Raw genomic sequence first — 21,801 nt, forward strand, 5'->3', positions numbered from 1 at the left:
GTAAGTAGTAAAGCTTTAGGAGTTTAGAGGCAGGATGATTAGGGAAAACTGCATGGAAACAGTGGGACGGGTAAGTTTTAGATAGGTGAAGATGAACATGAGCATAATAGCAAGCAAAGGCCTTGAGTGGAACTTGAGTTGTTTAGGGGATGGTGGGGAGACCACTGTAGCTTCAGAAACCATTTCAGTAAACAAGCCCTTCACTTTGGATCATTTGATGAATAGACTTATTGGGAGGTAAAGCACACAGTAATACGTTGTAGGAAGAAGTGCAATACTACAGCAAATGAAAAGAACGCTAGCAGTCACACTGACAGATAACCGAAGGAATCAGGTGTTTTATAGTTAGTCTTTTATTTGGGCATCAGTATAGACAGAATTTTATTAAATGCAAACTTTTGGCATACAAATAATCAGAAAAATTTAAACAATCTGATTTTGAAAATTTTCTTTGCAGTTGAAGAGCTCACTCATTATGCTTCAGAGAACCTTTGATCTACTAAATAAGAACAAGACAGGCATGGCTGTCCAAAGCTAGTGATCTTAAGGACCAAAATTATAGAGATATATGGAACCAAAAGAAAACGTCTTGAAGAAAACTAGAGGGTGAAGGATTTGAATTGTCATAGGAACATTTCCATATTTTCTCATTATTTGTACTTCTAATATTAACATTCTTTTGAATAACATTTATTGGAGAATTAGTCTCTGACGGCCTTAGGAATCCATCCTTTCATTTCTTATACATAATTCTAAGCTGTGAATTTCTCCAGTAAAGCGTGAAATATATTGTGGATTTGAATTTCTATGATACAAAAAGAAAATGAGACATTCTGAACTGAGTGGTATGGCCTCATTTTCACAGTGAAGTTTGAAGTTTGACACTTTATCTGTTAGTACAGAATCAGTATGTGTCCAATAGGCTGCTTTCACAGTTGAGATACATTCAAGAGGATAAAGAAGACAATATAAGAAGAAATCTCTAAATCATTACTAACTTTGAAGGATCAGTTTTCAGGCATCTATTATAACATTTATAGATTCTTATACTATAAATATTATCAATACAATGTCTTCATTTATTTAGCGTGTAAATTCAGTAGTCAGACCTTTTGAATCTGCATGTTGATGATTATTATCTGAAAGGTTCTTCAGCCATGTGGTATCTTTATGAAAGAAATAGGTGTTTCTTCAGGTGGCTCTCAGAGGTGAGATTATCTTGCTCTTCACACATTATATGGCAGAAGAGTCAGTTTTGGAAAAGGAAACATGTAGGATACCATCTCTCAAAACGAAGAACCATGCTCTGAGTTTTAAAAACTAGAAGATTATGTTAAAATCTGGGCATGTTAGTGACAGATCAAATGAATACTTGAACTAAGCTTGGCTTCAGCTTAGCAGACTTTCATGGTGGAAATGAGCCATCTGGTTGAAAATATTATAATTTGTGGACTACTTTTCAGTAGCCACGTATGGCTTCATTTACTCATTCACATGTGTGGCTTTAGTCAGTCAGTTGTAAGCCAGACACAAACCTGAGCTCTTTAAGAAAGACTTTGGGGGGCATTTTCTCCCAATATAAGTGCACTGACAAGTTGTAAATCAGACATGAGCTTTGGCTCTTCATTAAAAGTTTTTAGGCGTATGTGTCTCAATACAAGTGATGTCTGTGGAACAAGAGAAGGACAGTGCAGAATAATTTGTATATATTCTTACTGCTTGAATAACAATTGCCTTTAGTTAGATGTCTCTTTTTTGCCCAGTCACCCAAGCCACATGGGATTGCTAAAGTCATTTTCGAGATGCCCATAGAGAATGAAATCATTGACTGGATTAGAGGAAAAACGGGTTTCTCTGGGCGAATCTCAACTAACCTACCTTTGGATACCAGTGTACCTACCTGGAAGTTTTTTGATAAGGATTTATGATGTGTCTGACTGAGCAAAAGTGACTGGATTGTAAACTTGAAACCTTGTTCTCTGTTAATTTCACAAAAACGGTCACTGACAAGCTGAGTATTTTTGTGGTATTTCTTTAAAACCTGTACTTCATAAAATACCTCAAAGAAAGTTACCAAAGTTAAGTTGCTTTGTAAATTACAACTAAATATGTATGCATTCAATTAATTGTATTTGAGCCTATGTAAATTGAATATCAATAAAACCCCAAATCTCTGAGTTGTTTTCCTTCTTTTTCGGTCAAACCCTCCCCAAACTAGAAAGCCTGTTTCTGTGAAAACGTATACATGGGCCTACACCCTTTAAAAAAAAATTTTGTGCAAAAGTGAAACCCAAAGAGGACTCTCATTAGGGCAGTTTCGTTTCAAATATGCAGCTTTCTGGAGCAAGAGTACTAGATAGGCCTGCTGGTCTCATGAAGAGACTGCTGGCCAGAAATCATGAAAATGAACAAGTTGGATAATTAACAGATCAGGGACAGTGACCTGGGCCTTTAAGAGAAGGTTAGCGAATTTGGGGGCGGTACGTCGGTAACATTTTGCCGTGGAGATCTCCCCCAACGCCTGTTGCTGGCGTCTGAACGAAGACCTGCCGACCCACGGGTCTCATGTATTTAGGAAACTCTCAGGGGTCCAGGTTTCCCGTATTTCCGCCTTCGCCGACACTCCCGCCCCCGCCCCGCCGAAGGCTCGGTAGGCTGCCCCCACGCGCCGCCCGCTGGCACCCGCGGGTCCGGGCGGCCGCCTCTGGGGCGGGGCGGGGCGGAGGTGCGGATCAGCCCGGCGCCTAACCTGGACCCGCTGCAGGAGCCCGGCCTTCGCTCCTCCGCTCCCCCGGGCGCCAGGGCCGCGGGCCGGGGGAGGGGCCTCGCCGGAGGGCTCCGCACGTGCGGGCGGGGGATGCCCGGCGACGGGGGCGGGGCACCCGGAAGCTCGCGGACTTGCCGCGCTCAGCCGGGCCGGCCGTGGGGCGGCGGGGGACACGGCGGGAGTTGGCTGGGGGCACCGCGGGAGGCGGGCGCACCGCCCCAGCGGCGGCCCGCTGTGGTCACAGGTGGGCGGCGGCGGAGAGGGCGCGGCGGAGAACGGAGCCGGGGTCCCTGAGACTCCAGCCATCGCGTCGGGAGCCCCGTGGAGCAGAGATCGGCAGACGCGTCCGCGCCTCGGGAGGAGCCGACCCTTCTCCTCTCCGCCTCGGCCTCTTTGACTGCAGCCGCACCTCGGCCCGGGAGCGCAGGTAACTTCCCTCCCAAGGTCATTCTTCGGGCTGGGCGGTGTTCTCGGCCCACCCACGTCCTCACGATTGGCCGGGGCGGGAGAGGCGCGCCCACCTCGCGGCGGAGAAGTGGGTCTGGACGGCGACCCTGAGCGCTGCCCGGGCGCCGGGTGGCCTCTCCGGAGCCGGGTAGTCGGCCCCAGCGGATACATGCTTTGTCTCCTCCCGCAGCTCCGAGGGTGTTTCCACCCTCACCCTGGCTTCGGGCGGGGACAGCCCGGCCCTCCCCAGCCCGCACCCGCAGGTGAGTGCAGCCACCCATGCCCCGGCTGTCCCGGGCCGCGTAGTAGGCTGTCGTCATGGGAACGGCTAGCGCCCAGGCGGCGCCTGTCCTGGATGGGGACCTGGCGGTGAAGGCGCTTGGAGCCCTTAGAGCCCTAGAGCTTTGTGTCTGGCTACGCCGAGCCAGTAAAGCCTGATGAAAAGGGGACCACCTCCGCCTCTTCTCATTTTTGATTTCTCAGGCGTTGGTGGTTAATCAGGTATAGGCTTGGATGTGCTTACAAGATGTGAGTTGTGTTCTTTCCACTTTACTTCCTGAGGGCTTCTTATGCCTCATGGTGACAGGTGGAAATCATGACCAAGAAGGGCAGTATGAAGCCAGGAAAGAAAAACAAAGCGGAAGAACCTGAACTGGAGCCCCTGTGCTGCTGCGAGTACCTAGATCGAAATGGGAAAAAGAACCACGTGGCTGCTTGTTTGTGTGATTGCCAAGACCTGGATGAAGGGTGTGATAGGTAAGAGCTGTGTGTTTCTAGATGCTGATCCCTCCGGCCCTTTTGAGAACTACCATGTATACTTTCAGCTTAGCCATCCAGAACACTAGAATTTGCTCTTCATTCTGTTTCCACTTATCTCCAACTGAAAGTTGTCTTTTATGTCAAGTGTGAGGACTTTATAAAGATGAATTATTACTCCGTAGTGCACAACTGTCTGTTCAGCTCAGTTTACTAGGACATTATTATTTCTCATTTAAAGGGAGGAGGTGACAGAGAGAACAGGCAGGTAAAGGGATAGTAGGCAAGTTAAACGCATTAAAAAAAATAAAATGCAGGCCAGGAGAATCTGTAAGTTTAAAATGAACACATTAGTACCAGAAAGTTCCTACAATTCTCAGTGGTTTCAGCATTCAGAGACTGACATCTTGGGACTGGATTGCACTTGGCCACACAGGGCTTGAGGGTTGAAAAATCATTTTTCTGCTCTTGGAATCGGTTTCACCCCTTGTTTCTGGGGAGGAAATCCAGCCAGAAGGCATGTGCCTCCCCTGGACTGGCTGTTTTCAGCATGAGCAGCAACACAGTCCTGATTGATGCTATTGTATTTGGCTTTTATTTTCACCATTATCCCAAGTGATGGAAATTAACTATCCAAAGAGATGATTTCTAATATCACTGAAAAAATTTTGTGCCAAACAGTAATAACCTGGTTTTTATCTATTTTCTAAATAATTATATATTTAAAAATTATTACATGGAAAGCATAACGTGGGGAGAACACAGATGGTGGAAACTTGCTTTTCCCATCAATAATTCCTTCTGGTTAAAAAAAGTCATTGCAGTGGCACATTGCTGATTTGGTATGCTGCTTGGTATGTTCATCTCGCCATGAGAAGCGTTCTTGGGGACTACTGTAGTCTAGTATCCCATAATCCCTTTGTAATTCTTCCTTGACAGTGTCAATAGTCTCTTACAGGTGTCTTTAAATGTAGGTTCTTTAGTCTTAGTCTAAAATCCATACTGAGAAAGTAGAACACTTTGGACTAATGAATGGAGAAATGATGCCTTTTCTGTAACCTCCATCACTCAAGACCACAGCTCTTCCATAGGCCTTCTAACTCTTCCTCCCTCCCAGCCCTTGAGACCTGGGCTGTCCCTGAGTTTTCTTCTCTCCAGACCCTTCTGGATGAGATGGGCTCCCAGCATTTCTACAGACCCGCTGCTCTGTATGCCTCCCATATAGTTAGTTCCCATTCACTTCCAAGTCTAGCCCTATTTTTTAAAATTCTAAATTTTTTTTTCATTCTAAATTTCTAAAACCAATGTTATCCTTCCTTAAACTGTTCCTTTCCATAATAGCCTAATATGCAAAAAAAGTCAACAATACTACCTGTCCACCAAGCTCAGTCATTTGACTTGTACTAGTTTGACCTCCACGCTTCCTTATGCAGCCCCCTGCCCTATTGAACTGGTTTACTCCCCCGGCCCAGGACAGGTTTTGTGCTGCACATGCATCTCTCCACTGGAACGCCTTCGTGCCTTCCTCTCCACCCACAGGAATACTAGCCAGCTGTCAAGGTCGAGCACAAATCCCTTTTTTCCCACAAAGACCCCTGTGATGACTCCACCCAGAAGTGTGTCCTCTCCTCTGAGCACACCTTACCGTGTTTGACTGTAATAGTTCATCGGGTGATTTTGCTACTTTGTCACTTACCTAATATTTCTTGAATTCCCATGTTGTCTTCACAACTAGATGGTGAATTTTTTTGAGATTTTTATGGCTCTACGCCCACCCCAGTCTGAACAGGACTTATGTGGAATACGTGTGTATTCCTGTGTATTTGTTTCATGGAGAAATAGTTCTGTTAAATATCTAAACATTTTGTCATTCGTATTAAGAAATTATACATGAATCTGAAGAGCTCGTGTTTAATAGTAAGGAAGTAGAATGCTTGGTCTTTGGCATCTTTCATCATTTATCCTGCTGTCTGGCCTACAGTGTTGAGTGGTTTTTCATTCAACAAACACGTCAGAGGTGTCTTCTCTGTGCTGTCTCGGAACAGATGGATCACGTGTAAGTCCGTGCAGCCCGAGACCTACGAAAGGATCATGGATACGATCTCTGACCGCCTCCGGATTCCTTGGCTTAGGGGGGCCAGGAAAGTTAACATTAGCCTCCTTCCCCCACTCTTCCTGCTGCCTGTCTTCCTGCGAGTGGCTTCGTGGCATTTCTTCCTGGGGGTGGTGGTTTTGACCTCCCTCCCTGTGCTGGCTCTGTGGTACTACTACCTCACTCACAGAAGGAAAGAACAGACTCTGTTTTTCCTGAGCCTCGGACTGTTCTCTCTGGGCTACATGTACTACGTGTTCCTGCAGGAGGTCGTCCCCAGGGGGCGTGTAGGGCCCACTCAGCTGGCTCTGCTTACCTGCGGGTTACTTCTCATACTCTTAGCCTTGTGGCGAGCCAAGAAGGATCCAGGGTACCTCAGAAACCCAGCAAACGATGACAGATCTCTAAGCGGCAGCCAAACCGAATACCTGAACAGAACAGGGCCGGAGAAGCCCAAAGGGTTCCCCGGCGCAGACCCAGCGGGCGGTCTCAACAACCGCGGGCCCAAGGATGAGCCTAAGGGCTGCCCCGGGACGTTGGCCGGAAGCCCCGCCACGGGGAAGGAGGACTGGTGCGCCAAGTGCCGGCTGGTGCGGCCGGCCCGGGCCTGGCACTGCCGGATCTGCGGTGTCTGTGTGAGGAGGATGGATCATCACTGCGTCTGGTATGTTGGAAAAATCTGGAGGCTTGCGGAGGGTGCATTCACGTGAGACTCTAGCCGGGTTTGCTCTTCCTTTGGGCCATCCTCAAATTTCCTTCCCAGCTTTACACCTTGGAGATATTTGTGGGCTGTTATGATGTTCCCACTTAGTCATCAGTTTTTTGAGCTTCACAAATTTAGTTCTTTTCAGTCATTTCCTGAAGGTGTTTTTTTTTTTTCCCCCGCTTTCTCTTTTGAGCTGCCCCTCATCTTCTCCTTTCTAAGAGAGAAGTATCTACAGTTGAATGACTTTTTAAAAAAGAATGTATCAGACGTAGTATAGGCACATCCCCCTGTGCTCACAGAGCTCAAAAAGTGTTCCTGTACTTTTAGGTGACTCTTATCCTCTGACCATGTATCCGTCATCATTTTGATGCTACCAGTGATTTCTAGTTGATATTATTGACTTAAGGCCCTGCCAGATAACTCCCTATTTGGTTAGTGGTGCAGAAATGGGCTTTTTGGGTACCTCTTTGCTGGCCAATGACAATCGAGGACACCTGAGGACACCCGTAACATGTGCGGTGCAACTTTTAAAGAAAATGTTGCAGCTTTACTGAATAAATCTTAAACTAAAGGAGCGTGATTAATTCAGATATGAATGCTGTAAGTAGCATGTTTGCAACTTGTTCTTCAGGCAGTCACGGTCAGTGAATTATGCCTTTTATCTAGGCTTCTGATCATGTCACACTCTCCCCCTCAGAAGGGGACATGGGACAGGGTGAGGGTGCAGACAGCCCTGGAGGACACAGGAGCAGACCTTAAGTTCAAGGCTCATGAACAGGGACAGCTCTTTTCTGGGGCTTTGTCTTTAGGAGTAAGCAGGTATTTTCATTTTTAGGTTTTCCTCTTCTCTGTCTTCATCATTTATTATCGTGCATACCTGGGTATGTGCGTGCGTGTGTGCAGGGTGGTGGCCCATTTACAAGCGCTGGTTTGCAGAGGTCCTGACAGCCTCGCCTGTGAGATCTCTGCCTGCTGGAGCATCCCGGCGTGCCTGTCATCCTGCCCTGCAAACGGCCATGGCATGGAACTCTGTACCTGACAAGTAGTCTGCATACTATTGAGCTCTCTACCCCACACTGTGCTTCTAACCTCTTGGGATCTTTTATTAATATGTGTAATATGTTTTCCCACATTGTATAATACTTCTGATTTAGCATTTTTAAGTTTTTATAACTCTGATACCATCCTATCCTTATGGTGGTGATTACAGTGTTAACTCTCTTAACATTGGGTAACAGACTTGGGTAACAGACTTCACTTATTAATAATACCTAGAAAGATTTGTTAGCCAGGTTCTGCTTTTTGACTTAGTCTTGTCCTTAAGCTAATGATATGATTTCACCTTGCAAAGAGCGGAGAATATAAGACTACATCTCTCAGCAGACAAGTTTTTAATTCCCTAAAACTGAAAAACAAGAGAACTTATTTTTAAATAACTGAAATTCACACTATCTCTGTTTTAAAAGCTTTCTTGTTTATTTAGCTATTAGAGAACGTTTAAAAACATGTTTGCTTTCTCCCCCTCTGTGCTGTTTGGAGGATAAATAGCTGTGTCGGAGAATCAAATCATCAAGCATTTATGCTTGCCCTTCTGGTCTTCCTCCTCACCTCGGTGTACGGGGTAACGCTGACCTTGGACACCATTTGTACGGATAGAAGTGTCTTCACAGCTCTCTTCTATTGCCCTGGAGTTTATGCAAATTACAGGTGAGACATGGATACCCCATACGGGGCCCCACGGAAGCGGGAGTGGATTTGCAGTGAATGTACGGGGCTGTGATTCACTGCTAGGTTAGGGGGTCTCACCCAAAACACAGGACAGGTTCTGGGGACGCTGGGTATCCCTGAAATTGCCAACACACAGTTGTGCAGTGGATACGTGCATTTTTCTGGGTGATGTCACAAGGAACGTTGACCTTAAAAAGTGAGGAACCAGTGCTCTACAAGTAGGACTAGGCTTACTCAGGGACTCCAGAGTCAAACGACCACTAGCATGTCCAAGGTAGCCACAGTGAAACTGAAATGATAACTAAAGTAGCAGTCTCTGGGTGTGGATGTGGTCTCTTTTGTCGCTCGTTATTGGGGAAATTCTCACTTTATTGCTGTTTTCTGGTGCTTTGTAGCCCAGTCTTAATTTACCGCTTCTGACCCTTTCGTGAAACGCTTACAATCTCTGTAACCTTTCTTTTCTATTTAACCTCCATTGATTTTTTTCCTGTTCTACTTTTTTTTTTTTTTTTTAAATCACCACTCATGATTACTGTGGTATCTAGGTCAGAATTTCCTTCAGTGTTTTTAGGTTGGGGCCCATTTATACAGTGTGATGATCTCCGTGCTGTAGCAGAAGCGGGAACTTTTTAGTTTTGGCCCAATCCCCTGCCCACTCTGTCCCCGAAAGCTCTGCTTGAGGACATTTATCACAACCCACTAAGAATAGTAGTCACTGAAGGATTTCACAACCTATGAAGACTCTCAACACAGAGAAGACAGGAACTTAACCTGCGGAGGAGGGCCCATCTGTTCTAATGCCCACGAATGTCTAGCTCTGCAGTGGCGAGGGGGAGATCTGTCCACAGACTGGTACAGACAAGGGCCCACACAGGGGTGCTATGTGGACAAAGCAGGGAGTGTCTTGAAAACAAAGAGCGAGAAGAAAGCAGAGGCCCTTGGGGGTCGTTGTGTCTGTGTGTTGGTAAGCATGAGTTTTCTAGGCTTTCTGTGGGCCCTGTAAATGAAATGAGGAACACAGTCCTGCTGCTGTGTTCTCAGTGCTATGGACCCACGATTCATGTCTCCTCACTGGGCCTCAGTTTTCCTCATCTTTATGGCGATTTAATCATCCCTGAGGTCCCTTTCAGCTTAACAGATGAAGATTCTGAATGAGTTTCCCTCTAACTCACGTGCAGATGTTTGAAAATAATCACTTGGCAGACGTTAATCGGCAGCCTCTCCTCACAGCCTTATTAATGAGCTGGAAGCAGCTTTCTTGTCCTGTGTGACCCTGTTTGGTTTTGGAAAGCGGGATTTGAAATGTGACAGTGCTCCTGGCGCTCCTTCAGGGCTGCTGGTGCTGGGAGCTGTCCTCTTACCTGAGCTCGTCGGCCTTGTACGGAAAAGAACGGGGATGAGCAACCTTAGCACTGCTGCTCGGTCCCACCCACAGCTCCCTTGAGGACGTTTACAGCAATCTCACGGCGCCTCCGTTTTCTTCTGCGTTAAGAACAATTTAGGAATTATTCATGCAACAAACAGATCTTGACTGCGGTTGTGTCAGACACTGTTGGCTGTGTGGGGGGACACGAAACACACAAAACAGTCCCTGCTGTTCTAGTATCACATCCTAGAAAAGGAGGCACCAGTAATTATAAGAACATGTTAAGAGTCATAAGTGAAGCAGGTTATTTATTGGCACTCCGAGGAGAGAAAAGTGTCTTCCAAGTGGGGTATTGAGGGAAGGGGCCAGCGTCCTTAGGAGTAAGTACTGCGTGTGTAAAATGTTACCATGGGGAGAGCCCTGAATGTGCAGCGTTGGCCGCCCTGACCTGCCTTTTCCCGCTCCCAGCTCAGCTCTGTGCTTCACCTGCGTGTGGTACTCTGTGATCATCATGGGGGGCATGGCCTACATCTTCCTGATCCAGCTGATAAACATCAGCTACAACGTGACGGAGAGGGAAGTGCAGCAGGCCCTTCGACAGAAGACGGGGCGCCGGCTGCTCTGCGGGCTCATCGTGGACACAGGCCAGTACAATCGGGGCTTCCTGCGGAACTGGCACCAGTTCTCCACCCTGGGCACGCACCCCTTCCACCACCCTGCTGAGGACATAGTATGAAGTGCCTTCTGTACGGCTCCGGGGGCGGGAGGGCGTCTCCTCCCTCTGCTCCCTTGCATCCTACACTTCGGTACGCGTGGGACGCTTGCGTTTATCCCCGGTTTCTTAAAGGCGTTATAGGGCCATGCTCAGGTTTAGGCACTGGACTGGGAAGAAATGAATTTTTCTGACTTCACAATTTAAGGGATTTTTATATCAAAGCAGTAAAAGTAGAGCCATTCCTTTCCAGTCACCTTATTAACTAACTCAGTCACCAGAAGTTGAAAAGGATGTGGATTGCTAATGCAGAAATTGATAGAAGCAATTGCCACCCATTAGTATGGGAGAGAGAGCTTTGGATTAGGGTAGTTTCTAGTCCCTCTTTCAACTCCTAATAGCCATGCGACCCTCGGTCAGGTCACTTCCCTGAGTCTCAGGTTCATTTGTCAAGTGGGGTACTGATGCTGCCCTGGCTACCTCACAGAGCGGTTGTGCGGGGGGACACGGGAGGGTCACGAGAGGGATGCGGTATGTGGAAAGCACTGAAAAACAACGAAAAACTAAAGCACCAGAGAGGTGTGAATTATTATTAGGAGACTCCTAAGACTGGAAAAAATATTTCAGGTCAGAATATTGAAGCCAGTCCATTTTCAGCATTTCAGAGTGAAAAAACGATCCCCAAATACCATATTGTACGGTTATGGGGATTTCTCTTTCTGAAGTATTAGACATTAACCACTCAAACAGGGTAGAAGACGACCAAATGGATTTACGCTGTCATCTGATCTTGAAAGTTGATAATGATTACGAGCCTAATTATTGCTAGTGTAATGCACGGTGGTCATGAGTTTAGGTGATGAGTTCTTACATTGGTCTTATTTCGTATGGATTTATTCTGTTTGGATTTACTCTAAGCAACTCCAGTAGGCATCAGTGTTTTTTTCCTCTTCCCACGTGTTGCCTGGTCAGGTGCTAGCACACTTGTGACAACGGCTGGACGAGAACAGACACTCCTATCGGGAAGATTTTACTCTCTTTGTGGGTAGGGTGGCTGGTTAATGTCAAGAGTTTGACTTTCTTGTTGATATAAGTGATTCAGGCACTGTCAGTAATAGCACCAAGTTGCAAAAGCCAGTATTCTGGCGTTCACATTATTCCGGCATGAGCTCTTTGAGGGGCTGATTGACGTCTTCCCACTTAACTTGCACATTACTTCTCATTCACCTTTCCCAAGATAAAAGTATCTCACTAGGAGAGAAGAAACAGGGTATATGTGGTTTCCACTAATTAATAGATTACTGTTCTTCCCTGGCTCTTCCTAATTGTTTCTTTAATCCTACCTCAAAACGGAAAACGTGTAAAGGATTAAATATTTAGTGATTCTGGCATAGAATTAAGATGAGGCAACTTAACATGGGGAAAAATACCCTCTTGAAATATTTGGTTTTGTACCTGTACTTGTTTTTGGAACCCCAAAGAATTCATGAGCCCTTAAATTTGTTTTGGCTAATAGCATAATATAGGGAAAATACCGCCAGCTTTTTCAGTCAGTCCTTCTGTGCATGCTGCTGTAGCAAGAGGTTTATAAAGGTCGAGAAGAAATATTGCTACTTCTACAGCATTGCCACCCTCTGCAGCTGGGACCGTCCCTGGTCCTGCCGTTAATAGAGGCTGTCCTTAAGACAGGCACCACATTTTTATACAGGCTTGTCGTTGCTCTCCCTAGGGATGGGTTGTTTACTGAACGATAGGCTCCGTATTCCACTAGGATGAGCCAAAGAGCAAGTCTGGGGATGTTAGCAGAGTCTGTGGTGTGTACAGTGGTACCCTGTCCCTGGTCCAGAATCAAGCATTTGTTTGCAATGAACATTGGAGGTGATGTAACGAATTCCTCTTTGTGTGGGTTGGAGGTGAGAGAGAGAGAGAGTAATGATGTCAAGGACAGCACATGTGGCCAGAAATCTCTGCTTGTAGTCTCTTGAATGCCAGATGTATAGCCAACTCTGATTGTCTAGCGATTGATAATATAATTCATAGAAATGTTAATATAGTCAGTAATCTTGGCCTCTTGCCAAATCTTTAACCACAATCAAAATACGATGCGCTGAAGCTGAGGAGTACCCTAAAGACCAGAGTCATCTGGGAGAATTAGGAATGACCATCATCCTTGTAACAGTGCACCCCTACCAGGGTTACCTGGATGGGGCAACTCACGGTTTCCCTCACTCAGATAAGAACTCCTTGTATATTATTCTGGCTGATTGGAACTCAGGTGCTTGTTTGAAGTTGAGAACTTCATGGTTGGCAGTTTACAGAAGAAAGCTCAACCCTTTGAAAAGCTCCGTGGTTCTGCGGAGGTAAAAGCCTACTAAAGTATTTGCACCAAGGCGCTATATATGTGAGCAGTTTCTGTGGACTCTGGGATATCCTTGGTCTCTACTCCTGGACTTTCAACCCTTTTTAGGGTCTGGAGCTATTTGAGGGATTTCGTCCTTTTAAAGGACAAGGCCTCTGGGAACAAATGAGTCCCAGGCGCAAGTGGTGGCGGCGGCTGGGAGGATTGCCCTGCGGACCTGTAACTGCAGTTTCTTGGCCGTAGGAGCAGGCCCGCCCCGACGTATTTCAGATAAGTGCGTCCCCCCCTTTCACCCCACATCCTCAGTTTCTGTTAAACATACTGGATGTGGAGTTGAGTAAATGATCTGCTGTAGTCTGACCACTTACGTTACTGTCATGCCACGGTACACTCTTCCCGGGGGAGAGAAATGGGTCCACTTGAAAGATGTGAGGGAGAAATAGTTGAGAATCAGGATTGCACGAAGGGAGAAAATCCTTCAGTATTTAGAAATGTTTCTTACGCCACCCAAAGAGTACTTTGTGACTATAGCTGGGCACACCTAAGGTGAACTGACCCCTGACAGCGGCCCTTTGGTGGGCTCCTCTGATGCTGCCGAATCAAGCCTGAAGCGTGTTCTGGGGACGCGGGGCTGCTCCTCTCACGTCAGCCACCTGCGTGTCTGTTTTTAGGATCCTGTAAATCTTTGCTCTCCAAGTACTGGTGGTCCCCTTTGGTGAATGAAGTAAATGTTGTCTTCCACTGTACCATCTGCCTAGCAGAAAGACTGTTACAAACTTTCTCTTATGCAACAGTCCTTGGTACTTCTAAAATTTTTAGCAAGAGAAAATTTTCTATAATAGAATCTTCCACTGCCAGAAAACACAATGCTGGTAAGGTTCTCTGTAATAGTGACCATCTGCTTAATAGACTGTTTCCTTTGGGTAGGACATTAGCTTTTTATTATAAAACGCAACTAAGCAAAAATATGACATCTAGAAGCACAGTTTTAACCAGGATGTTTGAAAATTAAGGTTCTGTGAGGTTTAAGCGTCCCGGTCAGCAGGTTTATATGACTTCACTTTTAGCTATATTTTGGTACCCTGCATATTAAAAAGGAGCAGTTCCTCAAACAAGCAATGGATGATAGAGACTTTTGCGCGAGGCACCTGTTTGGAATCTGGTTTTCTCATCAGCAGCTTGACAAGTATGCCATTCTGTATTACACATCGCCAAGGTGATGCAGGGGGAGAACGAGAGCCATGCTTAACTGATCGCTGAATAAAATGCGGTATGCTCTTGTGGATGTTTGTTGTGATTAATATAAACGTTTTGCAAAATCAGCTACATTCAATCCTGTTTCTAATGGACAGTTATCGCCACTTCAGTTGGCACTAAGGGTTTCACCGTAGTATCAGCAGCAGGCCAGAGACTGAATGGTTTAGTGGAGACACATTCCTTAGAGGTTGTGACCGTTTCCGAGATGGGCTTGTGACGCCCCTAGCTAGCCTTCCTGATGGCACCATTAACTTCTAGAAAACTCATACTTTAAAAGCAAACCTTTAAAAGCAGAGCTAGTCTATTCCAGTTATCGATGCAACTAAAATCCTCTATTTCTTCACATGGCGCCCCTGACAAGATGCCGGGTTACAGAGCTCAGCTTGTCGCGATCCCGTGGTCTAGGTGATTGGCCGGTTGGAGTTGTTGGGGCCTCTGAGCCTTTTCGTCTGATTACGTTTCTGGGTCTGATGTTAGACTAGAGGAAACCCAGGAAAATTTATTTAATATTAAATTTAACGTAACTGATTCAGCAACGTTAAAGGGGACTTGTGAAGCCAACACTGGACGCTGCGGGCTAAACGTTTTGCACTGTTTTTATACTTGTATTCATATCCTCTTATCACCTCAGACTCAGACACAAGGCCTTTTAAGTGGAGATTTTAAAAATTACTGCCATTTATGTAAAATAACGTACTGTGACCAAGTTGTTTAAATGGAAAATAAAGTGCTTTCTTTAAGGAAAATCGTTGTTGTTTCTTGGTGTGTCTCCTGAACTCTTTCGCTTTAAGAAAAGCGTGCATTAGACCTGGGCTGCCTCTTTGGCTACCTAGATGTCCCCATCCTGTGGACTTAAACCGTCCCTAGCCGTAAACTATTCTTTTCCTTGTGGTTACTTTTCTGGTTTTGTAGGCCAGGGATACTGCTTATTTGGGCATTTTGTCAGCAGTAACACTTTAAATCATATCTTTAAGAGAGCGCAGCAAGAAACGTTAGGTCATTTACTAAGTCACTTACTAAGGAGGTCATTTTCTAAGTTATTTCCCGGTGTCTCTTTAGAAGGTTCTATAAGTAGATTAAAAAGTCCTCGCTGGCCCAATGAGAATATGGGCTGCTGAAGACTCCATCTCTAATTGATGCTTGAGGTGAAATAAAGCTTAAGAGAGGAAACTTAAGCTTTATGGGATTTATTTAGGCCCCTGGCAGGTTTACTTGAGGTAGTCACCCTTCCTTATCTACTGGCTTGGCATTAAAATAAAATTGATATTTTATTTCTGGGGGCTGATACCGGCCAATATTCTATAACTGTGCTATTGACAAGTAAAGACAGATAGTGATTTAGATGAGAAGAGGTTAACTGTGAGTTACTTTTAGTCGCATTTCTTTAGTGGCCATTAGTCTTAAAAAGTTTTTAGATATGACTTTATAATCATATTAAAGGAAAAGATGAGTGGGAACAGGGACATTGTGGAAGAAATAAAGTTCAATATGGTATGTTTGGTCATACCTGAGTAAATCATAATACATTTTCTATAGAGAAAGGATATGTGATTTTGCAGGTGGTGTAGCTAGATATCCCTTCTAGGAAGTAAGAGACAATAACAGAATTTATTGAACGACACACAGTTTTATTTTACCAAGTCAAAGTTTCAGCTTATCAAATAATAGTAGTTACCTCAGGGCTGCAAGGGACTGTCTCGTTTTACTGTGTGCATTTACTGCCTGAATTGGTTGTAATGAGCATGTGTTTTGTAATGAAAACTTTTTTTCTAGCAGGCAACTCTCTCAGACAATTCACAGGAGTGTCTTGTCAGTCTTTATATTCTTTAGCATCTTAAACATTAAAACATTCTTTGAATTCAAGATAAGGACCTTGATACACAGAGCAAACTGAGCTGAGGACTGGAAGACTGATCGAGTGTGTTATGTAGAAGTTGCAGTTGGGAGCACAAGCAGACACTTGAACAAATTGCTGGACTGCCTTTGACAGAGCCTTTAGCTTTTGGACTTCCCTTCATGCTTAGCAAAGTGCACTGAGGAGAAGTATCTCTGGTGCTCCGGATTCTCTGGAATCAGGATACACTGCTACCCTTTGCAGCAGCTGCCTAGGATGCCTTTTGATCCACGGTTTTCCATCAGGTGGGCAAAAAGGACAGGGTCTGGCAGGATGCCTGTTGCTGATGCTAAGGTACCAGATGACTGGCCCTCCTTTTCTAAGTGCCCACTACTTTTAATTTCTATTTAATTAAAGTTACATTTGTCAACAGTTCACATTAAACTATAAGGACATATTTTTCTTCACAGTCTCAGGCAAGCAAACAGTTGTCCTTTTTAAAGTTTATGATCCTAAAAATACATAGGGTACATCTGAACAGCAGAGCTCTAGACTGTTCCTTTGGAAGATCCTGCTGTGATAAATGCGTTAGTGGACTGATTAGCAACCTAGGAGATATCAAAGAAGGGAATACAAATTCACAAAATAATTTCGTTGATCCAAGAAGTACGTGACAGAACATAAATCAGATATATGCGTGCCTATGTGGGTGGGTGGAGATCACACACACACACACGGACTGATGGAGATTCCCATTGCAAGCACTGCACTGGGCTGTGGCCACTGGCACACCAAGGACTCCTTACCCACGGGCCGAGCATCTGATTGCTGTACACCTGAGTCACAGCGGTGTGAGCATCTGGAAGTCTGGAAGAATTTCAGCTACCTTCCTACGGAGCTGCTCTCGCCTTTCTTCTTTTCCTCTTTCCTCTTTCGTAAATTTTGCAAACTTCTTCCATGTCTGAAATGTGATCCAGAGAATCCTCCTTTAAGAATAAAAAGGAAAACAGTGAAATACAATGGAAAAGTTGACTTTCCAGCTAACTGAATTGCAAACTTTACAAAAGTAATCTTTATGTGAATAAAATGTTATATGAAAGGTATGGAAATCACAATTGGGATTCAGACAGTAAGAATGCTGCAAAGAAAATAAAGCAACGAAAGAGGATGGAAGTGACTAATGGGTTATCTTTCTCTTGCATCAGGTGGTCTTCCATCACAGGTCACCCTCTGTGAGAAGGTGACATCTGAGCAGAGCACCTGGTGGCCTCTGAGTGCAGGCCATGAGATGTACTCCTTAGGGGGTCTGACCACAGCCTGCACCTTGTGTGTGAGGCAGGGCTAGTGGAACAAGGGCTCCAGCAGCCAAAGTCCTGGAGGTAGAGATCCTGGGAAAGCACGTGCAGCACATGCCACAGTCATTAGCATCAAGGTCCTGGTGCTTGGACGTGAATTGTTTAAAAAGTCCACTGGTAACCTCACCTCCAACAACGGTCTTGAATTTTAGTTGAGGAAAAAAATATTAAGCCAGCTGTCTGCTGATGGGCATTTGGGTTGCTTCCATGTCTTGGCTTTGTAAATTACGAACATTGCTGCTATGAACATTGGGATGTATGTATCTTTTTGAATTAGAATTTTCATTTTTTTCTGGAGTGGGATTGCAGGATTATATGGTAGCTGTATCTTTAGTTTCATAAGGAACCTCCATACTGTTCTCCATAGTGGATGCACCAATTTACATTCCCACCGACAGTGTACAACGGTTCTCTTTTTTCCACACCCTCACCAGCATTTATTATTTGTAGACTTTTTCATGATAGTCATTCTGACTAGTGTGAGGTGACATCTTGTAGCTTTGATTTGCATTTCTCTAATAATTAGCGATGCTGAGTGTCTCTTCATGTGCCTGTTGGGCATCTGTATGTCTTCTTTGGAAAAACGTCTATTTAGGTCTTCTGCCCTTTTTTGGATTGGGTTGTTTTGTTTTTTCTCTTATTGAGTTGCATGAGCTGGTTGTTTTGGATATTATGCCCTTGTCGGTCACATCATTTTCAAATATTTTCTCCCATTCTGTCCATTGTCTTTTTGTTTTGTTGATGGTTTCCCTTGCTGTGCAAAAGCTTTTAAGTTTGATTAGTTCCCATTGGTTAATTTTTGTTTTTATTTCTTTTGCCTTGGGAAACTGATCTAAGAAAACTTTGCTACGATTTATGTCAAAGAATGTTTTGCCTGTGTTCTCTTCTAGGAGGTTTCATGGTGTCATGTCTTACCTTTAGGCCTTTAAACCATTTTGAGTTTACTTTTGTATACAGTGTGAGGGAATGTTCTAATTTCATTGATTTACATGTAGCTGTCCAGCTTTCCCAACACCATTTGTTGAAGAGACTGTCTTTTCTCCATTGTATATTCTTGCCTCCTTTGTTGTAGATTAATTGACTCTAGGTACATGGGTTTGTTTCTGAGCTCTCTATTGTGTTCCATTGATCTGTAAGTCTGTTTTTTGTGCCAATACTACATTGTTTTGATTACTGTAGCTTTGTAGTATTGTCTGAAGTCTGCGAGGGTTATACCTCCAGCTTTGTTCATTTTTCTCAAAATTGCTCTGGCAATTCTGGGTCTTCTGTGGTTCCATATAAATTTTAGTATTATTCTACTTCTGTAAAAAATGTCATGGGTATTTTAATAGGGATCACATTAAATCTGTAGATTGCTTTGGATAGTGTGGCCATTTTAACAATGTTAATTCTTCCAATCCAAGAGCACAGGATAGCTTTCCATTTCCTTGAGTCATCTTCAGTTTCCTTTATCAATGTTTTGTACTTTTCAGCATGTAGGTCTTTCACCTCCTTGGATAATTTTGTTCCTACATATTTTATTTTTTGATGCGATTTTATTTTATTTATTTATTTTTATTATTATTTTTTGGCTGCATTGGGTCTTTTTTGGCTGCGTTGGGTCTTTTCTGGCTGCACTGAGTCTTAGTTTCGGCATGCAGGATCTTTGTTGCGGCATGTGGGGTCTTTCGTTGTGGCACACAGTCTTCTCTCTAGTTGTGGCACGCGGGTTCCAGAGTGCGTGGGCTCTGTAGTTTGCAGCACGCGGGCTCAGTAGTTGTGGTGTATGGGCTTAGCTGCCCCTCAGCACGTGGGATCTTAATTCCCCCACCAGGGATCGAACCCACGTCCCCTTCGTTGGAAAGCGGATTCTTTACCACTGGACCACCAGGGAAGTCCCTTGATGTGATTTTAAATGGGATAGTTTTTAAACTTTCTGGTATTTCATTATTAGTGTAAAGAAATGCAACAGACTTCTGTATATTAATTTTGTATCCTGCTGCCTTGCTGAATTCATTTATTAGCTCTAATAGTTTTGTGTGGAGACTTAGGGTTCTCTATATAGAGTATCATGTCATCTGCAAATAGTGACACTTTTACCCCTTCCCCTCCAATGTGGATACCTTTTATTTATTTTTCTTGTCTGATTGCTGTGGCTAGGACTTCCAATACTGTGTTGGATAGAAGTGGTGAGAGTGAGCATCCTTGTCTTGTTCCTGAATTTAGTGGGAAGGCTTTCAGCTTTTCACTGTTGAGTATTGTATTGGCTGTGGATTTGTCATAAGTGGCCTTTATTGTGTTGAGATATGTTCCCTCTGTACCCACTTTGGTGAGAGTTTGTATCACGAATGGATGTTGAATTTTGTTAATGCTTTTTCTGCATCTATTGAGATGATGTGGTTTGTTGTTCCTTTTGGTAATGTGGTGTATCACATTGATTGATTTCCATATGCTGAACCATCCTTGTGACCCTGGAATGAATCCAAGTTCTCTATTTTGTCTGATATGAGTATTGCTACCCCCACTTTCTTGTTTCCATTTGCTGCCCTTACTTTCAGTCTGTGTCTTTTGCCCTGAAGTGAGTTTCTTTTTAGGCAGCATATTGCAGGTTCTTGGTTGTTTATCCAGTTTGTCACTCTATGTCTTTTGATCAGAGCATTTAGTCTATCAGCATTTAAATTAATTATTGATACGTATGTACTTATTGCCATTTTAATCCTTGTTTTCCAATTGTTTTTCTAGTTCTTCTTTGTTCATTTCTTCTTCTTGCTTTTACTTTTGTAGTTTGATGATTTTCTTTTGTAGTATATGCTTGATTCCTTTCTTTTTGTGAATCTATTGTATGTTTTTTATTTGTGGTTAACATGGAATTAAAGTATATTGACCCATAAATACGTCTACTTGCTTTAAACTGATGGTCATTCAAGTTCAAACACATTCTAAAAGATATCTACATTTTTATACTCTCCTCCCCCACGTTTTGTGATTTCGATGTCCTACTTTACATCTTCATGCTTATCCTTTTATTGTTTACTGTAATTATAATCTCTTATAATTTTTTCATTGTTTTTTAATCTATGTACTGGCTTATTTGAGTGATCTTCAGTCCTTAACTATATATTTGCTCCTCCTATTGGGATTTTCCCTTTCCTATGGATTCTTCTTTCCATTTAAGGAAGACCCTTCAACCTTTCTTTTAGGTTAGGTTTGGTATTGCTGAATTCTTTTAGTTTTTGCCTGTTTGAGAAATTCTTTATCTCTTCTTCTATTCTAAATGATAATCCTGCTGGATAGAGCATCCTAGGTTGCAGGTTTTTCCCTTTCAGAACGTTGAATATATCACGCCACTTCCTTCTGGCCTACAGAGTTTCTGCAGAGAAATCAGCTGATAGCGTTATGAGGGTTCCCTTATAAATAACTCTTTGTTTTTCTCTTGCTGCCTTTAGAATCCTCTCTTTAACTTTTGCCATTTTAGTGGGTGGGCCAATAGGTTCGTTTGGTTTTTTCCATAAGATGGCTCTAGTAGCACTTACTTGTCTTTAACTTCATTCAAAACAATTTTGTTAGATTGTATGTGACAGCTGTCATATCAGCATGCATTTAAAAAAAGACATAAAAATTGGTGAATTTTTATGTAGCCATTTTAATATGAAAGATGGAAGAAAAACAACATTTTTGGCATTTTATGCTTTATTATTTCAAGAAAGGTAAAAAAGCAACTGAAATGCACAAAAAGATTTGTGCAGTGTATGGAGAAGGTGCTGTGACTGGTCGAATGTGTCAAAAGTGGTGAGGTTTCCTGCTGGAGATTTCTCGCTGGCTGTTGCTCCACGGTTGGGTAGACCAGTTGAAGTTGATAGCAATCAAATCGAAACAATAATTAAGAACAATCAATGCTATACCACGCGGGAGAGAGCTGACATACTCAAAATATCCAAATCAAGTGTTGAAAATCATTTGCCCCAGCTTGGTTACGTTCATTGCCTTGATGTTTGGATTCCACATAAGTTAAGTGAAAAAAAACCTTCCTGACCACGTTTCCACGTGATATTCTCTACTGAAATGTAATGAAAACGTTCCGTTTTTAAAACAAATTGTGACGGGCGATGAAAAGTGGATACTGTACAACAATGTGAAATGAACCGCCACCAACCACACCAAAAGCTGGCTTTCATCCAGAGAAGGTGATGTTGTGTATATGGTGGGATTGGAAGGGAGTCCTCTATTATGAGCTCCTTCCGGAAAACCAAACGATTAATTCCAACAAGTTCTGCTCCCAATCAGACCAACTGAAAGCAGCACTCAACAAAAAGCATCCAGAATTAGTCAAAAGAAAACGCATAATCTTCCATCAGGATAACGCAAGACCACATGTTTCTTTGATGACCTGGCAAAAACTGTTGCAGCTTGGCTGGGAAGTTCTGATTCATCTGCCATATTCAG

General features: G+C 43.8%; 3 protein-coding genes across 5 annotated transcripts in view; 2 read left to right on the plus strand and 1 right to left on the minus strand.

Annotated features, from left to right (window-relative positions):
• GRAMD1C (GRAM domain containing 1C) overlaps positions 1-2,163 on the plus strand; it is a 57,405-nt gene extending 55,242 nt beyond the window's left edge. For both annotated transcript variants that reach the window (XM_060010655.1, XM_060010656.1), the window contains exon 14: positions 458-2,163. In XM_060010655.1, coding sequence (XP_059866638.1) covers positions 458-538 — 81 coding nt within the window. In that variant the 3' untranslated portion in view covers positions 539-2,163. The remainder of the gene's footprint in view (positions 1-457) is intronic.
• An 892-nt stretch (positions 2,164-3,055) lies between these two features.
• Positions 3,056-14,929, plus strand: ZDHHC23 (zinc finger DHHC-type palmitoyltransferase 23). 2 transcript variants are annotated; one of them, XM_060010657.1, is made up of 5 exons: positions 3,056-3,194; positions 3,776-3,970; positions 6,016-6,726; positions 8,308-8,475; positions 10,331-14,929. In XM_060010657.1, the coding sequence occupies exons 2-5, from the start codon at positions 3,810-3,812 to the stop codon at positions 10,596-10,598; spliced, it is 1,308 nt and encodes a 435-aa protein (XP_059866640.1). In that variant the 5' UTR covers positions 3,056-3,194; positions 3,776-3,809; the 3' UTR covers positions 10,599-14,929. The 2 variants fall into 2 exon arrangements, with proteins under 2 accessions (XP_059866640.1, XP_059866641.1); XM_060010658.1 differs by lacking the exon at positions 3,056-3,194 and having other exon boundaries at positions 3,771-3,970.
• An 874-nt stretch (positions 14,930-15,803) lies between these two features.
• The window catches only part of CCDC191 (coiled-coil domain containing 191), a 102,821-nt gene continuing 96,823 nt past the window's right edge, over positions 15,804-21,801 (minus strand). The window contains exon 17 of the mRNA XM_060010659.1: positions 15,804-17,010. Within this exon, the coding sequence (XP_059866642.1) occupies positions 16,866-17,010 (145 nt within the window). The 3' untranslated portion in view covers positions 15,804-16,865. The remainder of the gene's footprint in view (positions 17,011-21,801) is intronic.

The sequence above is a fragment of the Delphinus delphis genome, chromosome 4 (genome assembly GCF_949987515.2).
Source record: "Delphinus delphis chromosome 4, mDelDel1.2, whole genome shotgun sequence".
NCBI classification, from domain to species: domain Eukaryota; kingdom Metazoa; phylum Chordata; class Mammalia; order Artiodactyla; family Delphinidae; genus Delphinus; species Delphinus delphis.